Below are 18,064 nucleotides of genomic sequence, written 5' to 3'. Positions count from 1 at the left end.
AACTGAACAGCTTCGCCCCAATTTCAGAAGCAGAAGTGGCCAGAACCATGAAGGAAATCAAATCTGGATCACCCCTCAACCCCTGCCCACACTTCATATTTAGGCAGATCATGACCTCCCTTACCCCAGCCGTCACACAGCTTTTCAACAAATCCCTAGAAGCAGCAACTTTCCCTGAAATATGGAAACAAGCCATAGTGACCCCACTGCCAAAAGAAGCAGGCACAGATGTGACAAATCTGGTCAACTGTGGACCAATATCTCAACTCCTGTATCTTCCAAAAGTTTTGGAGAAGCTGGTCAACAGACAGCTGTCCAAATACTTAGAAGACAACAACCTACTGGACCGCTCCCAAACAGGCTTCAGGGCCACCAACAGCACAGAAGCCACTTTGCTGGCCGTCACGGACAACATTAGAAACGCCCTAGATCAAGGCAAAGCTGCGGCCCTGATCCTGTTGGACCTGTTGGCAGTGTTCGACACTTTCTCCCATCACCTTCTGCTAGAAAACCTACGGGAAAAAGGGATAAATGGAAAAGCCCTCGAATGGATCAGCTCCTTTCTGTGCAACAGAACCCAAACGGTTCAACTAGGAGCCTGCTCATCCAAACCAAAACAACTGAAATGTGGCGTCTTGCAGGGAGCATCCCTAAGCCCTACGCTGTTCACTGCCTATGTTTCATCTTTGGCACAAATTGGGACAAAATGGGCTTTGGGGTTTGCTCATACGCGGACAACACGCAACTCACCATCACCATTGGGAAGGGGTATGAAGACACCAAAAATAAACTTACCAGCTGTCTAACCGAAATGGCTGACAGGATGGCAGATCACTGCCTAAAACTAAACACGGACAAAACCGACATCCTGCTCCTCGGAGAAGCCAAACTTATCTGGAACTCTTCCTGGAGGCCCTCCTCTTTAGGAGACGCCCAAACACCCAAGCACTGTGCCAAAAACCTGGGTGTAACTATCGACGACACTTTATCCATGCAGGCCCACGTACGAACCCTATGTGGGAAAAGCTTCGCTACCTTGAAACTCCTAAAAAGGCTATTCCAGTGGATCCCCCTTGAAAGCAGGAAAACAGTCACACAGGCCCTGCTAGTCAGCAGGCTGGACTACGGCAATGCCCTCTTCATGGGCATGCCAGACTACCTATTCAAACGCCTACAGGCGTGTGTAATAAAGGCAAACACAGCTCTGCAAAGGACTGCCTAAAACAACTTCACTGGCTGCCCATGCGTCAAAGAGCCTGCTTCAAGCTCCTCGGTCATGCCCACAGGACACTCCACAGTACAGGTCCCATGATCCTTAAAAACAAAATACACTTCTATACCCCCTCCAGACCACTAAGGTCGCTAAACCTTTGCTCTTGTCGAGACCCAAAAAAATAAACAAAACTAGAACAGGAGCCCGTTCTTTCTCATACCTGGCAGCACAGCACTGGAATGAACTTCCAGTCAAACTTGGCTGACCAAAGATTTCAACGCCTTTAGGAAAAAACTTAAAACACATCTATTCCCAAAAGTCTGATTTGGCCCCTCATCTTAACCCACCTACTTTTTACCGTAATCCTTAGCACCGTGACATCCTATGGGATAAATGTTGCGCTCTATAAATATATAAAATAAAATACAATAAATACATCATTCATGGCATGATCAGTGACATCACTGGTGACATCTCAAATGACATAACTGATGACATCTCAAATGATATCACTGATGACATCATCCACGTGATAATCTGATGCACCTCCTCACACCCTAATATAACCTTTGAAACACCCATTCTAAAATACAGACTACCATTTTTGGAAACCATAGAAACACCAATACCAGTTAGTACATACCCACTCACAGATTCTTAGGTCTACACACACATTCACTCATTCACCCATACAATCACTTATACATGCAGTCACTCCTCAATACAATTGTTTGTTTTTAAAGTATAACCAGAAACTGTAGAATATTTTGCTAAAATATTAATTAAAGATGGGAAAGAGGACACAGGGTCACTAATGAATAAAAGCACATCGTCCGCATATGCAAGGGATTTAACAAGAACATCTTTAATAGTGATTCCCTTAATCTCATCACATTTTCTAATTGAAGAAAGGAAAGGTTCGATGCCAATTAAAAATAAAAGAGGAGAAAGGGAACATCCTTGTCTCGTACCTCTAAAAAGAGAAAATTGATGTGAAATGTGTCCATTAATAAATAAACGAGCAGTAGGAGCAAAATATAGAGCTGAAATCATACGTATAAAAGATTCTCCAAAATTAAAAGATGATAACGTATGAAATAAAAATTGCCAATGAATCTTATCAAAAGCTTTTTCAGCATCTAAGGCTAAAGGAAGTGGTAAAATAGAACTTTGTTCAATAACATGAAGTAAAGTTCTGGTGTTATTTGCAGAAAATCTATTTTTCATAAAACCAGATTGATCAGGGTAAATAATGAAATCTAAAATAGGGCCTAATCTTGTAGCGAGTATTTTAGCATATAACTTACAATCTTGATTAATTAAACATATGGGGCGATAGTTAGATACGAGAGTGGGATCTTTATCTGGCTTTGGGAGTACAATTATTAAAGCTTCCGTGAAAGAACCAGAGGTAGCACCTGTGGATCAAAAAACGTAAAAAGTTGAAATAAAAAAGGTAACTGGTGTGATTGAAATTCTTTATAAAATTCCACTGGTATCCCATCAGGACCAGGAGATTTATTTTTCTAAGGGATTTAATGGCTAATAAAATTTAATCTTTAGTGATGGGAGAGTCAAGTCCATTTTTATCGTATTGCGAAATCTTGGGTAAACCACAGGAAGCTAAAAAGGAATCAATTAAAGATTCATCATGAAAATCAGGCTTGTTATATAATTTGGAATAGAAATTCAAAAATTCATTAACAATATCATTTTGAGAAAAAGCAATTTTACCATGAGGACCATGAATTGAATTGATTTGAGTTTTGTCCTTTTTTATGCGTAAATAATTAGCTAAAAGTCAGCCAGATCTATTGGTGTTAAAACTAAATCTGGCTTTAGCATTAGAAATTTGGATACCTGCTCTCTTACTAAGGATGGAGTTACATTCATATCACAATTTTTGGAGTGTAAACTTATGTTGAGGATCATTGGAGGTAATAAAGAGTCGTTCATGTTTCGCAATTTGTTTTTGTAATTCTTTAATATTTGCATTGAAAGATTTGTTATCTTGCGCTATAATGGAGATTGTTACCTCCCTAATATAAGCTTGGAACGCATCCCATCTGTTAATCAAAGAGGTAGAACCTTCTGGATTAAATAAAAAATAATCTTTAATGGCTGTCAAAAGTTTTGGTTTGTTTGTTTCATTTAATACTATACCAGTGTTCATTCGCCATCTAGACTGTCTGGTATATGTTGATTCTAAATTAAAAACGAAAGTAATCGGCGCATGGTCAGAGATATCAACGTTACCAATTTGAGGATCTTTAACAGAATTAATTAATTGTCTGGAAATTAATACGCCATCAATTCGGGAATGGGAGTTATGAGGGTTGGAAAAAAAAGTAAAACTTTTTTCTGTGGGAAAATGTAATCTCCAAATATCTACTAATTTAGTGGGTTGAATGAAGGATTTGAACGCAAAATACACTTTAAAAGGATGAAATTTAGTAAGAGAAAGCATATAAGATAAAAGATCAGAAATAACATTAAAATCCTCTCCAACAGTTAAAGGAACATTTCAAACTTTTAAGACATCTGTAGCAAGATTGGACCAAAACATAGGATCATCTGCAGTAGAACCATAAACATTTACTAAAAATAAGAGTGAATCATGAACTTTAATTTTAGCTAAGATATATTTACCATCATCATCTGAATGTTTGCTTAAAATTTGACAGTGTAATTTTTTGCAAAAAGAATAGCCACATCATTTTTCTTACCATTAGCAGGAGAGGAGACAATCATATCAACCCATTTCTTTTTCATATAATCTAAAATGTTGTTGTCAATATGAGTCTCTTGAATAAAACAAATATCAGCTTTATAACTTTGTAAATAATCTAGAATTTTTGTACGCTTAACTGGATGACGCAATCCTTTAACATTTAAAGATACAACTTTAAGATTATGAACATTAGTCATAGTAGAAGGAGAGAATAAAAGAAATCAAGAAAAAAGATGTAAGAGAAAGAAAATTAAAGGAGAAATAGAATGAGAAAAAAGAAGAGAAAAAGTAGCTCCAAAACAAGCCAAGGGATAGAGAAAAAGAAAAAGAAAAAACATGGAAAAAACGACAAACAGAAGACATAAATGTGAAATGTGAAACGCACACACGGTCTACAAGCATGGCCGGAACCGCTGGAGCCCAATAGAAGAAAATCTTAGTACCCTGTCAGAAAAGGCATAACTGGTATAACTCAAGTGTTGGAATCAGTAGTATCCATTGAATGTTGAGACTGTTGGTCAAGAAAATGTTTCAAATCTTCAGGACGTTGGAAAGATTTGGAGAAATTATCCTTCCAAATACGCATCGTCGATGGATCAAAAAGTCCATATTTGAAGCCAAGACGTCAAAGATGAGGACGGAGAGCAGTAAATTCCTTGCGAATTGCGACAGTTTCTTTGGCAAAATCTTGATGAATAAAAATCTTATTTCCATTAACCATCAGTGAAGGAATTTCTCGTGCCGCTTTTCTGATTAAAACCAAGTGATGGTGACGAAGAACTTTAAAGATCATTTGTCGTGGCTTGGTGTGATGAGGGTTGCGATGGGAAGGAATTCTGTGGGCCTAATCTATTTCAAAATTTTCAGGAAATTTAAGCTACAAAAGGCCAGGGATCAGATTTTCCAAATATAATTTACAGTTAGCTCCTTCAACATCCTCAGGTAAATTAAAAATGCGAAGATTGTATTGTCTATTGCGATGTTCCGAATCCGACAATTGAGAACACAAAGGAGAAATGTTTGCCACTAGAGGAGTGAAAGTGTCAATTTTAACCTTGTTATCTTGAATTTTAATTGAATTGTCTGAAATTTTCATGGATAAATTAGCCATTTCCTTGCGTACATTTTTGACTTCTGACGCAATGGCCTCTGTATTAACGCGCAGAGCCTGAATTTCCTCTAATATTAAGGATAAGGAAGGCTCAGATGACTCCACAACCTTAGATTTAATAGGAGGTGGGGAAACTTGCTGCCCCCTTTTATTATTAATAGTAGCTTTATATTCCATTTTCACAGAGAAGAAAATTCAAATAGAAAATAGCAGAAATAAAAGAACCCAAAATGCAGCAAATACTGTATAAATGAGTGCAAAATAGCTGGAAAATAGCTGATGCAGCAGCTAAAATGGGCTGTGGGCGTGGCTAGGCCAAAGCCAGGCCCTCTCCTAGCAGTGCACTCCGCCCCCCCTGACTGAGAAACTCGACTGTACCTCGGAGCTGGGCTGGGGCCAGGAACCAGGCAGCGAAAAGAACGTCTTCAAGGGCTCCAAACACGCTGAAAATCGCTTCACATTACAGGTGGGCTCTCGATATATATTACAACCTCTCTGTCAGCAGTTTGTGACAGGAATCGTCGTTTTATTTAAGAAAACAGGCGCAAAACGCGCTAGAGCAGGAGCGGAGCGGCCATCTTGATTCGCACATTTGTGCGTCTCTACAGGGGTAGGTTTTGTAAGAGAGGGAGAAGGTGATCTGTATATCACAATCATATAATGCCAAATAATGTTATATAGATGGGAAAGGGGAGGGTCCAGAGCTGAGCCATGGGTCACATGGACAGGAAGGAAGGGGACAGCTCAATGCTGAAAGTGTTAACATGCATGAGTAGACTAATAAGCTGTGATAGAGCAATAGAGGGAGAACCATTTCAAAGTTTGATCCTACGATGCCTATAAAGATGTGGGTGGTAAGTGGAGTTGGATCACCAACCGTTGAACAGTGGATGCATTGAATTAGAATGGAGGAAAGTTGGTTGTGGTATGAGATGACAGTTCGATGGGTACTGGAGGACCATTTCTTTGGAGTGAAGTTGTTGGAAGCTAAATTGCAGAGGATAAAAGTTGAAGATGGAGAGGTAGAGGCGATCCAGTTGAGCATTAGGTGATTCTGGAACCGAAGGAACATTGAGGCACTGGACAGTAGTTAGATGAAGGAGTATAATTTTAGGATAACTATAGATTAAGACATGCACCGTAAGAATTTGAGAGGAGTGGGGTTAAGCATGGCGTAAAGACTAAGGGCTTTATTAGTTGGGAACTGAAAAGGTCGGATGGTGCAAAAGATGGGGACTTCAGGATTAGAGTGTGGTAATCTGTTCAGTGTTGGTGAAGGGTTTAAGTAGGGCTAAGTAGGATGGAAGGAGCAATGAGCCATAAAATGGTGGAATGAACAAATATGAAGGGATAGTGAGATGGATGCTGAGTGGATTTGTGATATGGTAGAGAGTTGCATCATTTTTATGCATTTTTATATTGGGCAGTTTGTTGAGTGATGTGTCAACATACCTCCCAACATAAAAAATGCAAAATACTATGCTTTAAGACCTCGTTATAGTGCAGGGCATGTGTTAGGGGAATTTTATTACACGTTTACTTACAATGACAATAGCAAAAAATTATTTTGGTATATTAGTCTCAAATGTATTTACTGGGTGGTGTGGAGAGTTCTATATTTTTTGGCGTTTTAATGATTATCTTCTGAAACTGAAATGCTTTACCAGTTTGAACTCACTACTGAAATGTGATAACCTCATTCAATATTTTGAAAAATCACTGCAGAAATATTGTAATTGTTTTTATTGCAAAAGAGGGTAAGTGATAGCAAGTTCAAGATCAGGCTCATTCCTTCCAAATACTTGTCACCTGGGATTTGTGAATTTGTCTTATTCTTCCATCACGTTGGAATTTTACAAATTGAATGTTATGATTGAATGTTCTACTTCGCACAAATTTCACAAAACATTTTGGAAAGAAGAACTATCAATTTACGATGCAAATTTGTCTTTAACCCTCTGAACTTTTGACCATTCTGATTGTCCAAAATATGACCAAATTTACCGACTTAAGCCACTTTGCCATGCATATTTTCTATCCATCTCCTAAAGAAAATAATCTAGGAAGAAACTTTCACCCTTCTGTAAAGTGTCCTTGACAAAACACCAACTTGTAACCAATCTCACTGGCCCGACATTGTTTATGGTGCATATTTTGTACCCATTTTCAAAAGATTTAATCGGCTTGAGAATCCTGCACACCCAACCCATAAAGTGATATTTAAATAATATATGTAAAAAGTTTTACTCACTGAGGAATTGAGGCACAGCACGTGAAGACCTCACCAGTAACAGGCCCATTGCCATGTCTCAACAGCTACGAATGATGATGAAGAAACTAGGCCGGAGGATGAAACTTAGTTATCTGTAATTACTTCTCCAGCATTGTTCTTCTTATCATATTCATACAGTGTTGTAGCTAGACCTATGGCCGCCCCTGGTGCCCCCTGCATTTGCCCCCCCTCGGCCGTGTGTAAGAGCAGGTGGGGGTGCTGGCGAGTTCTTCGGTGGCCGCCCGCTACGGATGCAGGTAAGAGCAGGTGTGGGGCGGAGGGGCCGGAGGGCCCTGTCACCAAAACTCGGTCCACCCCTTCCCTTTGCTACGCCACTGTATTCATATCCACCTAGTTCGATCTTCTCCGTTTCAACAAAATAGCTGATGCTTTTTAGAAAGAACTGATGGAGGTCATTTGTACAGGGCATTCTGAATGCTCCTGGAGCATGCTTTTTAAAACATTTTTAAAAGACCACAAGGTTAATAATTAATTTTAATTATTATATTTTTGAAACATGATCGGTGATCCCATTGGGCCCATGGGAATTTAAGAATGTTATGAATATGGCGAACAAGCCAAAGATTGAGAGCCATCATACAAGTAAGTATTGTTTATGTGACCACTTTCTATTGGTAAGTCACAATAAGCCTTGATTAGACAGATGTGTGTACAAACAGATTTTTGATATAGTGACAGAACAGCAAAATATGGCTGTGCTGGGTTTGTGAAACTAAAAGCCAGTGGTTTATCAAACTTCATAGAGTCGCTATGCAATGACTATGGTTGAAGCCTTCAACATTCAGTGCTACAGTAATAAATGCTATGACATATGGGAGGTGGTGAACATTGTATAGCATAAAGTCAGAGGTGTATACAGTTAATCACTTCTCATTCTGAGATTTTGTTATTCAATGTAGCACGACGGCCACAAGACCAAGCACCAATAATGCACAATCTTGCAAAACCATGCTGGAGTTAGCTTAAAGAAAGAAGACTCCAAAACACAAAGCAGAACAAACATAGCACAGAACTCACTTGCACCATGAAAATAAAATAAAATAAAGAAACATTCCTTAGCGTTGTGCCTAGAGTCGATGGTTTGCTGGAGTTTGCCAGCTGGCGTGGTAGAGCTTTCTGTAACAATAACCTTCCTATGTTGTATCTGGACACTTGACTGTGTAATACAGATGGTTTAAAAACAATGTCATTGTCAGTGGGGCAATATAATGTAGAGTTGGAACCCAAGAAGAGGTTATACAACAAGGTCAGGTGTGCACTCTACTGGCAACCACTGCATGTTCCTGTGATAACCTGGCACAGGTTTGTCACGCTGATAAATTGATTCCCGAATATCAATGAACCATTGTCATTTTGTTTTTTGAAGATAGTATTCTGCTTTATTACCACCCTGGGGGATCACCTCCTGCGAAGGTGCCTCTGACAAGGACTGGAAACAGCTGGTGGTCAGACAAAAATGTGAAGTTTGAAAACCCAGATCCTAAGGACAACCTACAAGAGGCTTTTAAAGGTAATACTTTGTCAACCAATCTAAAATATAAAAGGATATTATCTGTTTCTAGTTGCATATGTATGCGTTTTTGTACATTCACACTTTGCTTCCTTCTGCATTTGTTTGCACTTTTATTGTAAATTGTATATTGCTTTGTATAAGTACCAAAACTCAAATGAGGGAAACATGTTGAGCCATTGTAATTTTTCAAGATGTTAGCAGGAAGCAATCAGGGAGTGTTTCACAGAAGGGTGGAGCATTATAGCCTATTGCCAATACCTCTAGTGGTTGTTAAAGGGCCTCTTCCTGAATTATAGGTACAAGCTGCAAGTGAGGTTCTATAATGAAGGAATGTGCCTGTAATAACTATTTCAGCCTGAGGCTGAAGGGCCATTAAGGTATTAGAACACTGGAAGGTTGGGAGCTCCATTGAAGACAACAGAGTGCTCCGGGCTTCTAATCGCTGGTCGAAGCTCGGAGAATCAACATTCCAATGTTTGTTCACAGCAACAGCTGTGATCAAATGCCTCAAGGAGCCTGAGGGTATTTCAACCCCCTCAAGCTTTGTGAGGCCTTTGTTTTACAAATTAGAACATTCTGCCCTCAGAGGGCGGAATGTTCTAGTAGCCTTAGACCCCTCCGTAGTCGGCTGAACCAGCCATTAAAGACCTATCCCTTGTTAAAGGCCTTCTTTAATGGTCTGTAGAGCCTGCCACAGCGGTCTCCAAGACTATAATAGAACATTACTCTCTGTGAATAGAATGTTCTAAAATAAAAGAGAAACAAAACAACAAGATTTGGACTGTTGAAGAAAGTGGTCTTCTCTAGCTATTTTTTTGGCCCGAGCCACTTTATTATCTTTAGTTGTGTTTCCAACATGCCTATATTCCAATACATCCTTATAGTCTGCCAAAGTGGGCTATACCGACCTATAAGCCCCAGCTCCAGGATTAGAACCCTAAGCCAAAGGCTGCAATACGGTAGCAGGCCTTTAATGATCAGTATAAGTTGGTACAATGGGCTATAGGGCTATTTGAACATTCCAGTCAATGAAGACAGACTGTCCTTATTTAAAAAACACAGCCTCCCGGTAGACACAATGATTTGTACTTTGACTCTGTACCTTACATGCTGTTCTCAACTTCTTCTTTGTGTGCTCCGACTGTTACTTCTGCGTGCACTGATTTCAAAGATCAAACATACACGGCAGGATCTGTGAAAGGAGGCTGAAGACAGTCATATTCTCCATAGTCTCAGATGAACTGTCCTTTATCCTCCTCCCTCCTTCTTAGGCTACTGTGAGTTACTGGTGGAGAGGCAGGGTAAGGCCCACTGTGTGCCCTCGTTCAAAGCCCCTGCCTCTCTCCTTACCCTGTGCAATCTGCACGTACTCCTGTCATGGACGCCGGGAGCTGGGAGTATGGAGGGAGAGTGGGTTGGACACATGGAGGGATATGTATGCAGACTTGCAACTGCAAACATTTGAGGATTTAGTATACACACACGGAGTGCCACAGGGTTCCTTTCTATTACACACCTTGCTGATGAGCCAATCCCTGCAAGCATGGGACAATGACCGGGCAGACCCCACCACATCACACCTACTACAAACACTGCTCACACACGGCTAGCTTGCCATAACAGCAATTTATACTTCCATCAGATTGGATGACCCGCCCTCACTGGTGGCATTGCGTGTGACATTACTTTGACTGACACGCAATGCCTTAACCAACCAAAAATTATTTTTGCCAACGCTAGGGTAAAATACACCCAATTCAGTTATTTGCACCACACTTATCTCACTCCCCACAGGGTGGCATGCATGTACACTGGCACCATGGATATATGCTCCAGATGTCAAGACCAGGGAGCTACACTCACACACATGGGTGGAACTGCACTGATATTAGAATATTCTGGTCTGAAGTGGCCACTCTACTTGCCAAAGTGGCAGGTGCGCGGGTGGAGGAGGAACCCCTCCATTTTCTACTGGGAGTCACGAGAGGCTGAACACATTTCTGGATCTTGCTCTAGGCCTGGCCAAACATAGGATTGCCATGGCATGGAAGGCCAAAACAGGCCCCAATGTTAGTGCATGGTTACTTGATCTTTGTAGGGCACTGGTTCGGAGTGCAAAAATCAGCAAGAGACTTCAACACGGATGTCAGCAGCCCTGCGACAAACCCCTGTACAATGGCAGGGATATTCGTCCGTGATCGAGACTAAACTCTCTGCAAACCCCCCTCCCTTCTACACTTGCTCATTCTGTCCGCCCCTCACCCCGTCGTGACCCGTCACTATTCCTTTTCTCTCGACCCCCACACCATCAACCCCCTTGCCACACTCATTAGTACACGGCCTACCACGCCCTTACAATCATACATATGCTACCCATTGTTGCATCAGACCGACAGACGCACCCACAATGGCAATTCCACGAAGAGATCGGTTCTTATTTTTCTTTTCTTTTTATTCTTCATTTCTTTCATCTTTTTTCCTTTTTGTGTTCCTCTTGTTCAAGTTTAAATGGCGACCCTTGACCTTGTTGGTAGGTTGCTTCCCCACCACACAGCTCCACCTGTGTGTCCTGACCCTGCCCTAGCTGCCGCTGCTGTAGACGTGAGGCCCTCCTCCACCCGCAGGCTACCACCTACGCCTCATCCCTGGTGGCCAGTGGTAGGCCTTAGGTTTGTATCTCTGTCGCTATCTGTCTTCCTTGTACTGCCTGCATTCTTATCTGTGCCCGTTTTGCTTGCCTTCTGGTCCCCTCGTTGCCCCTTCATTCTGTGCCCTCTTGCCTTCAGCTCCCCTTCGCTGCCACTGATTGTACCTGTTTTGCCTTCTGTTTCCCCCGCTGCCCCTGATTTGTGTCTGTTTTGCTTGCCTTTCTGTTCCCCTCGTTGCCCCTTCATTCTGTGCCCTCATGCCTGCTGTTCCCCCTCGCTTTGCCTTCTGGTCCCCCTCGCTGACCCTGTTTGTGCCCGGTTGTCTTCAGGTGCCCTCGCCTCCCCCGTTCCTGCCGCTGCGTCCCCGCCCCCTCACTGCCCATTCACTGCCCCTGCCTCCCGCCAGCTCCTCCCTCCCACATCCCCATATATGGGCCTTATGCGTGCCGAAGTCAAGCCGTATGTGCCCGTCCGTGCCTGGACTGCTCCCAGCGCCAGAATCCCTGGTCCCCGAACCCGCCATGACGACCACCACCGCTACAATGCCAGCACACGCCTCGCTCTCAACCCCGGACGGAACCACACCTGCTTCAAGGCCACCCCGAAACGCACCCACGGTCCCTTCACCTGCCGGAACTGCAGCTACATCAGCCTCAGAGCCGCCGAACAACCCGCCAAGTAAGACCTCAACCACCTCCGATGCATCCTACTGAACACCCGCTCCGCACGCAAACATGCCGTCGAGCTCTGGGACCTGCTCGACACATCAACCCCCGAAGTCACCTTCCTAACAGAGACCTGGATGAACATCTCCTCCACACCCGACTCACAGAGACCGCACCAATGGAGTCGGAGGAGGAATCGCCATCGTCCACAAGTACAGCATCAGGGTCTCGACCAGCACCGATGACACTCTCAGCGCCGCCGAACACATGCATTTCCAGATCCACACAGACCTCAACTCCACCCTCAGGGGGAACCCTCATCTACAGGACCCCGAACCCAGTTCAGCGACTCCATCTCCGACTTCATCAGCACGCACACCCTGACCTCCACCGACTATATCCTCCTGAACTTTCACCTTGAGAACAACAACAACAGCAACTTGACAACCTTGATCGATAACCTCGCCAACCTCAGACTGAGGCAACTCGTCACAACGCCTACCCACTCCGCCGGCCACACACTTGACCCCATCTTCTCCGCAAGCCCCCATGTCACCTTCAGCCACACCATCGAACTCCTCTGGACCGACCACCGCTGCATCCTATTCTCCTTTCAGAAACCCAACACACACCACAGCACCCAACAGGTCCCTCGCTGCTGCTGGAGAAAAATCACAAAGACCAACTACACACTAACCTCGCTCTCAGCCCCCCCACCGAACCCTCCAACACCGACGACGCTGCCCACAGCCTCAGACGCTGGATTGACTACTGCGCCAACACCCCTGCCCTGCTGAAGAAACCCCCACAGAGATACCGGCAAGAGGGCTAGCTGGTTCACCCCAGAACTCCTAGCCTCCAAGTGAGCCTGCCGGAAACTAGAGACGAAATGGCACCGCGAACAGACTTCGGACAGCCACACAGCCCACAAGGACGCCACCCGCAACCACTATCACCTCATCAGGACTGCCAAGAGGACCTCCTTCAAAGACCGCCTCAACAACAACGCACACAATAGCAAGGAGCTCTTCAACATCGTGAAGGAACTCTCCAACCCCAGCTCCAACACCAACGACATCCCGCCGTCGCAAGCCCTGTGCGACTCCCTTGCCACTTTCTTCCACAGCAAAATAGCAGACATCCACGACAGCTCAACCCCCTGACAGCCCTAACAGACAGCAACAAAACAGACTCTCCGCACACCATCAACCACGACCCCCTGCTAGCTTGGAGCAGCGTGAGTATCGATGACACCATCAAGACCATGAGCCCAATCCACCCCGGCTCCCCGTCAGACCCATTCCCGCACTACATCTTCAACAAAGCCAGCAGCTCCATCGCAACCCACCTGCGCAACGTCATCAATCTCTCCCTCGAGACTGCAACATTTCCAGAGAGATGGAAACACGCCAAGATCAACGCCCTACTCAAAAAAACCCAAGGCAGATCCTAGAGACCTCAAGAACTTCCGGCCCATCTCGCTGCTCCCGTTCCCGGCCATGGTCATCGAGAAGATCATCAACAGACAGCTAACCCGATACCTCGACGAAAACAGAATCCTCGACCCTTCTCAGTCAGGGTTCCGCAGCAACTGCAGCACCGAGACCACCCTCATCGCCACCACCGACGACATCAGGACCCTGCTGGACAACGGTGAGACTGCAGCCTCATCCTCCTGGACCTCTCCACCGCCTTCGACACCGTCTACCACCGCACACTACACGCACGCCTCCATGCCGTAGGGATCTAAGACAAAGCCCTAGAATGGACCACCTCCTTCCTCTATGGCAGAACCCACAGCGTCCCCCTCCCCCATTCTGATCCGAAGCCTCCGAGATCATCTGCGGCGTACCCCAAGGATCCTCCCTCAGCCTGACACTGTTCAACATTTACATGGCCCCGCTCGCACACGTCACCCGACAGCACGACCTCAACATAATCTCCTACGCCGACGACACTCAACTGATCCTCTCCCTCACCAAGGACCCTATCACCGCCAAAGCCAACCTCCACGAAGGAATGAAGGCCGTCACCAACTGGATGAAGATCAGCCGACTGAAGCTGAACACGGACAAAACGGAGGTCCTCATCCTCAGCTCCAACCCTTCAGCCTGGGACGACTCCTGGTGGCCGACGGCACTGGGGGCAGCCCGATACCCACCGACCACGGGAATCATCCTCAACTCAACGCTCCCCGCTATCAAGCAAGTCAACGCCGTCTCCTCCCCCTGCTTCAACACCCTCCGCATGCTACGCAAGATCTACAGGTGGATCCTGACTGATAAAAGAAGAGCAGTCACCCAGGTCCTCGTCAGCAGCAGACTCGACTACGGAAATGCACTCTACGCGGGAGCGCCGACCAAGCTCATCAAACCACAGCAACGCATCTAAAACACCTCGGCACGACTGATCCTCGATGTACCACGTCACGGCCACATCATCCCCCACCTGATAAACCTGCACTGGCTGCTCGTCAAAAAGAGGATATCCTTCAAGCTCCTCATCCACGCACACAAGGCACTCCACAAGACCGGCCCAGCCTACCTCAACAAACGACTTTCCTTCTACATCCCCAACCGCCAGCTCCGCTCCGCCGACCTCACACTCGCCACCGTCCCGGACATCTGAAGAACAACCACCGGCGGAAGATCCTACTCCCACCTCGCCGCCAAGACCTGGAACACCCTCCCACTGAGCCTATGACAAACCCAAGACCTGCTGACCTTCAGGAGGCTACTCAAGACCTGGCTGTTCGATCAGTAGCGCCCCCCCCCAGCCCCTTGAGACCCTCACAGGTATGTAGTGCGCTCTACAAATGTTTGATTGATTGATTTTTCAAATGTACGTAACCCATTGTAGAAATGGTTTTGAGGAACAATGGCTGATTCTTTCCTAGGTACTCCTGATACAATTTGACGGATTACAGCTGTGCCGCGCTGCATAGTGAAGCGGCAAGCCAGCCAATAAAGTGGACAGTAATGTTACCTAAATGAGTGTTTCCCTATACCCCCACCCATGCTATATGGATTTATTGCTATTTTATAATCTCAATGCCAGATTGAAACGTCATGCAGATGTTATTGATGTTACTTTATTGAAACCAATAAAAATCATTTATTTAAAAAAAAGGTATTTGTGTAGCGCAAGCGCCTGATCAAGGGACACAGAGGAAATTCATTGTGCCTATGTTAAGTAGTTTATATTAGTTATTGTTTATGTTAGACAATTGTTAAAGGTTTATTGAAATTTGCATAATACGTTAAGAAACATCTGTTTCAGGCATGTTTTGCAATGGTAATAGTTTTGTGAAGATGGCATAATATTTTCTGCTACGAGTCAGTTCGGGCTGGACTGTTCCCATGAGGCACAGGGTCAGACTGATTTGCATATAGCCATGTCTGAACTGGGGTGGCAGAGTGGGCTAAAGAACGGTGATGGATCAAACCCAGATCTTTTGACTGGGTGTGAGTGTTTGATTGGTTCAGATGCTCCGTCCATCACCACCCCCTTTTGTAACGAGTCATTTTATAACATAATATTTATGATCATAACTTGCATTTTGTCCAACACACTTCTACCTTTATCATCCTTAGGTAAGTTTTCTTCCTGCTCTGGAGTGATCATTGTGTGCAGCTTGTCTCTCAAATTCTTGACAACCCTTATTCCAAAACCTTTTTCAACCTGAACTATGAGCTATAGATCTTGGGCCAGGTTAGGCTTGGTCCTCTCACTATGTACTTAAGAAGTCAGTTTTTGTCTCATTTTATAATCCTGAGAAGAATATACAACTCACCATTGATGGATTGCTGTTTCTGACATCCCCTTTTTTTTAAAAAAGATATTACTCCTGAACATCCCAAGTTGGGCTTTATGAAAACCTCCTATTTTGAGCTGTTGCACAGAGGCTACATGCCTAAGTTCAGGTATAAATTCCATACTCTGCTTTACACCTGGAAGAAAACATTAGGGGCCAGATGCATCAAAAAGATGTTTTGTGATTCCCTAATTGCAAATCTTTGTGATTCGCAATTAAGGAATCACAAAACCGCATGCATGAAAGGGTGCAGCACACTTTTTGCGATTCTTAATGGGTTGCGAATGACCTACCTCATGAATATTCATGAGGTAGTCCGCAATTTGCGACCCCCTAGGAATCGTAAAAATCATAGAAATGGTGGCCTGCTGAGATCAGTAGATCACCATTTCTGTGATTACTTTTAAATAAAGCAATCATTTTTTTGTAAAACAGCCAGTTTTCCTGAAAACGAGATGCTTTACAAAAACAAGAATGCAAAGTTTTGTTTTCATTTTTTAAGAGCAGGCAGTGGTCAGCTTTTACAAACATTCACAAAGGAGTAGGGGGTCCCTTGGGGACCCGTTTCCATTTGTGAATGTCTTACCACCTACTTGAAGTAGGTTGTAATATGCAAATGTTTTTGGATCCTCGATGTACCACGTCACGGCCACATCATCCCCCACCTGATAAACCTGCACTGGCTGCTCGTCAAAAAGAGGATATCCTTCAAGCTCCTCATCCACGCACACAAGGCACTCCACAAGACCGGCCCAGCCTACCTCAACAAACGACTTTCCTTCTACATCCCCAACCGCCAGCTCCGCTCCGCCGACCTCACACTCGCCACCGTCCCGGACATCTGAAGAACAACCACCGGCGGAAGATCCTACTCCCACCTCGCCGCCAAGACCTGGAACACCCTCCCACTGAGCCTATGACAGACCCAAGACCTGCTGACCTTCAGGAGGCTACTCAAGACCTGGCTGTTCGATCAGTAGCGCCCCCCCCCCAGCCCCTTGAGACCCTCACAGGTATGTAGTGCGCTCTACAAATGTTTGATTGATTGATTTTGCAAATGTACGTAACCCATTGTAGAAATGGTTTTGAGGAACAATGGCTGATTCTTTCCTAGGTACTCCTGATACAATTTGACGGATTACAGCTGTGCCGCGCTGCATAGTGAAGCGGCAAGCCAACCAATAAAGTGGACAGTAATGTTACCTAAATGAGTGTTTCCCTATACCCCCACCCATGCTATATGGATTTATTGCTATTTTATAATCTCAATGCCAGATTGAAACGTCATGCAGATGTTATTGATGTTACTTTATTGAAACCAATAAAAATCATTTATTTAAAAAAAAGGTATTTGTGTAGCGCAAGCGCCTGATCAAGGGACACAGAGGAAATTCATTGTGCCTATGTTAAGTAGTTTATATTAGTTATTGTTTATGTTAGACAATTGTTAAAGGTTTATTGAAATTTGCATAATACGTTAAGAAACATCTGTTTCAGGCATGTTTTGCAATGGTAATAGTTTTGTGAAGATGGCATAATATTTTCTGCTACGAGTCAGTTCGGGCTGGACTGTTCCCATGAGGCACACGGTCAGACTGATTTGCATATAGCCATGTCTGAACTGGGGTGGCAGAGTGGGCTAAAGAACGGTGATGGATCAAACCCAGATCTTTTGACTGGGTGTGAGTGTTTGATTGGTTCAGATGCTCCGTCCATCACCACCCCCTTTTGTAACGAGTCATTTTTATAACATAATATTTATGATCATAACTTGCATTTTGTCCAACACGCTTCTACCTTTATCATCCTTAGGTAAGTTTTCTTCCTGCTCTGGAGTGATCATTGTGTGCAGCTTGTCTCTCAAATTCTTGACAACCCTTATTCCAAAACCTTTTTCAACCTGAACTATGAGCTATAGATCTTGGGCCAGGTTAGGCTTGGTCCTCTCACTATGTACTTAAGAAGTCAGTTTTTGTCTCATTTTATAATCCCGAGAAGAATATACAACTCACCATTGATGGATTGCTGTTTCTGACATCCCCTTTTTAAAAAAAAGATATTACTCCTGAACATCCC

The 18,064-nt window shown here is 44.1% G+C and overlaps 1 protein-coding gene across 1 annotated transcript in view; it reads left to right on the top strand.

Moving 5' to 3' along the window:
- LOC144772997 (cell cycle control protein 50C-like) overlaps nucleotides 1–18,064 on the top strand; it is a 274,293-nt gene that overhangs the window by 228,195 nt on the left and 28,034 nt on the right. Inside the window, exon 5 of the mRNA XM_078657732.1 lies at nucleotides 8,715–8,858. Coding sequence (XP_078513858.1) covers nucleotides 8,715–8,858 — 144 coding nt within the window. The remainder of the gene's footprint in view (nucleotides 1–8,714; nucleotides 8,859–18,064) is intronic.

Source organism: Lissotriton helveticus, chromosome 8 (assembly GCF_964261635.1).
Source record: "Lissotriton helveticus chromosome 8, aLisHel1.1, whole genome shotgun sequence".
Classification (NCBI taxonomy): Eukaryota; Metazoa; Chordata; class Amphibia; order Caudata; family Salamandridae; genus Lissotriton; species Lissotriton helveticus.
This window is presented reverse-complemented; position numbering and strand designations above follow the sequence as displayed.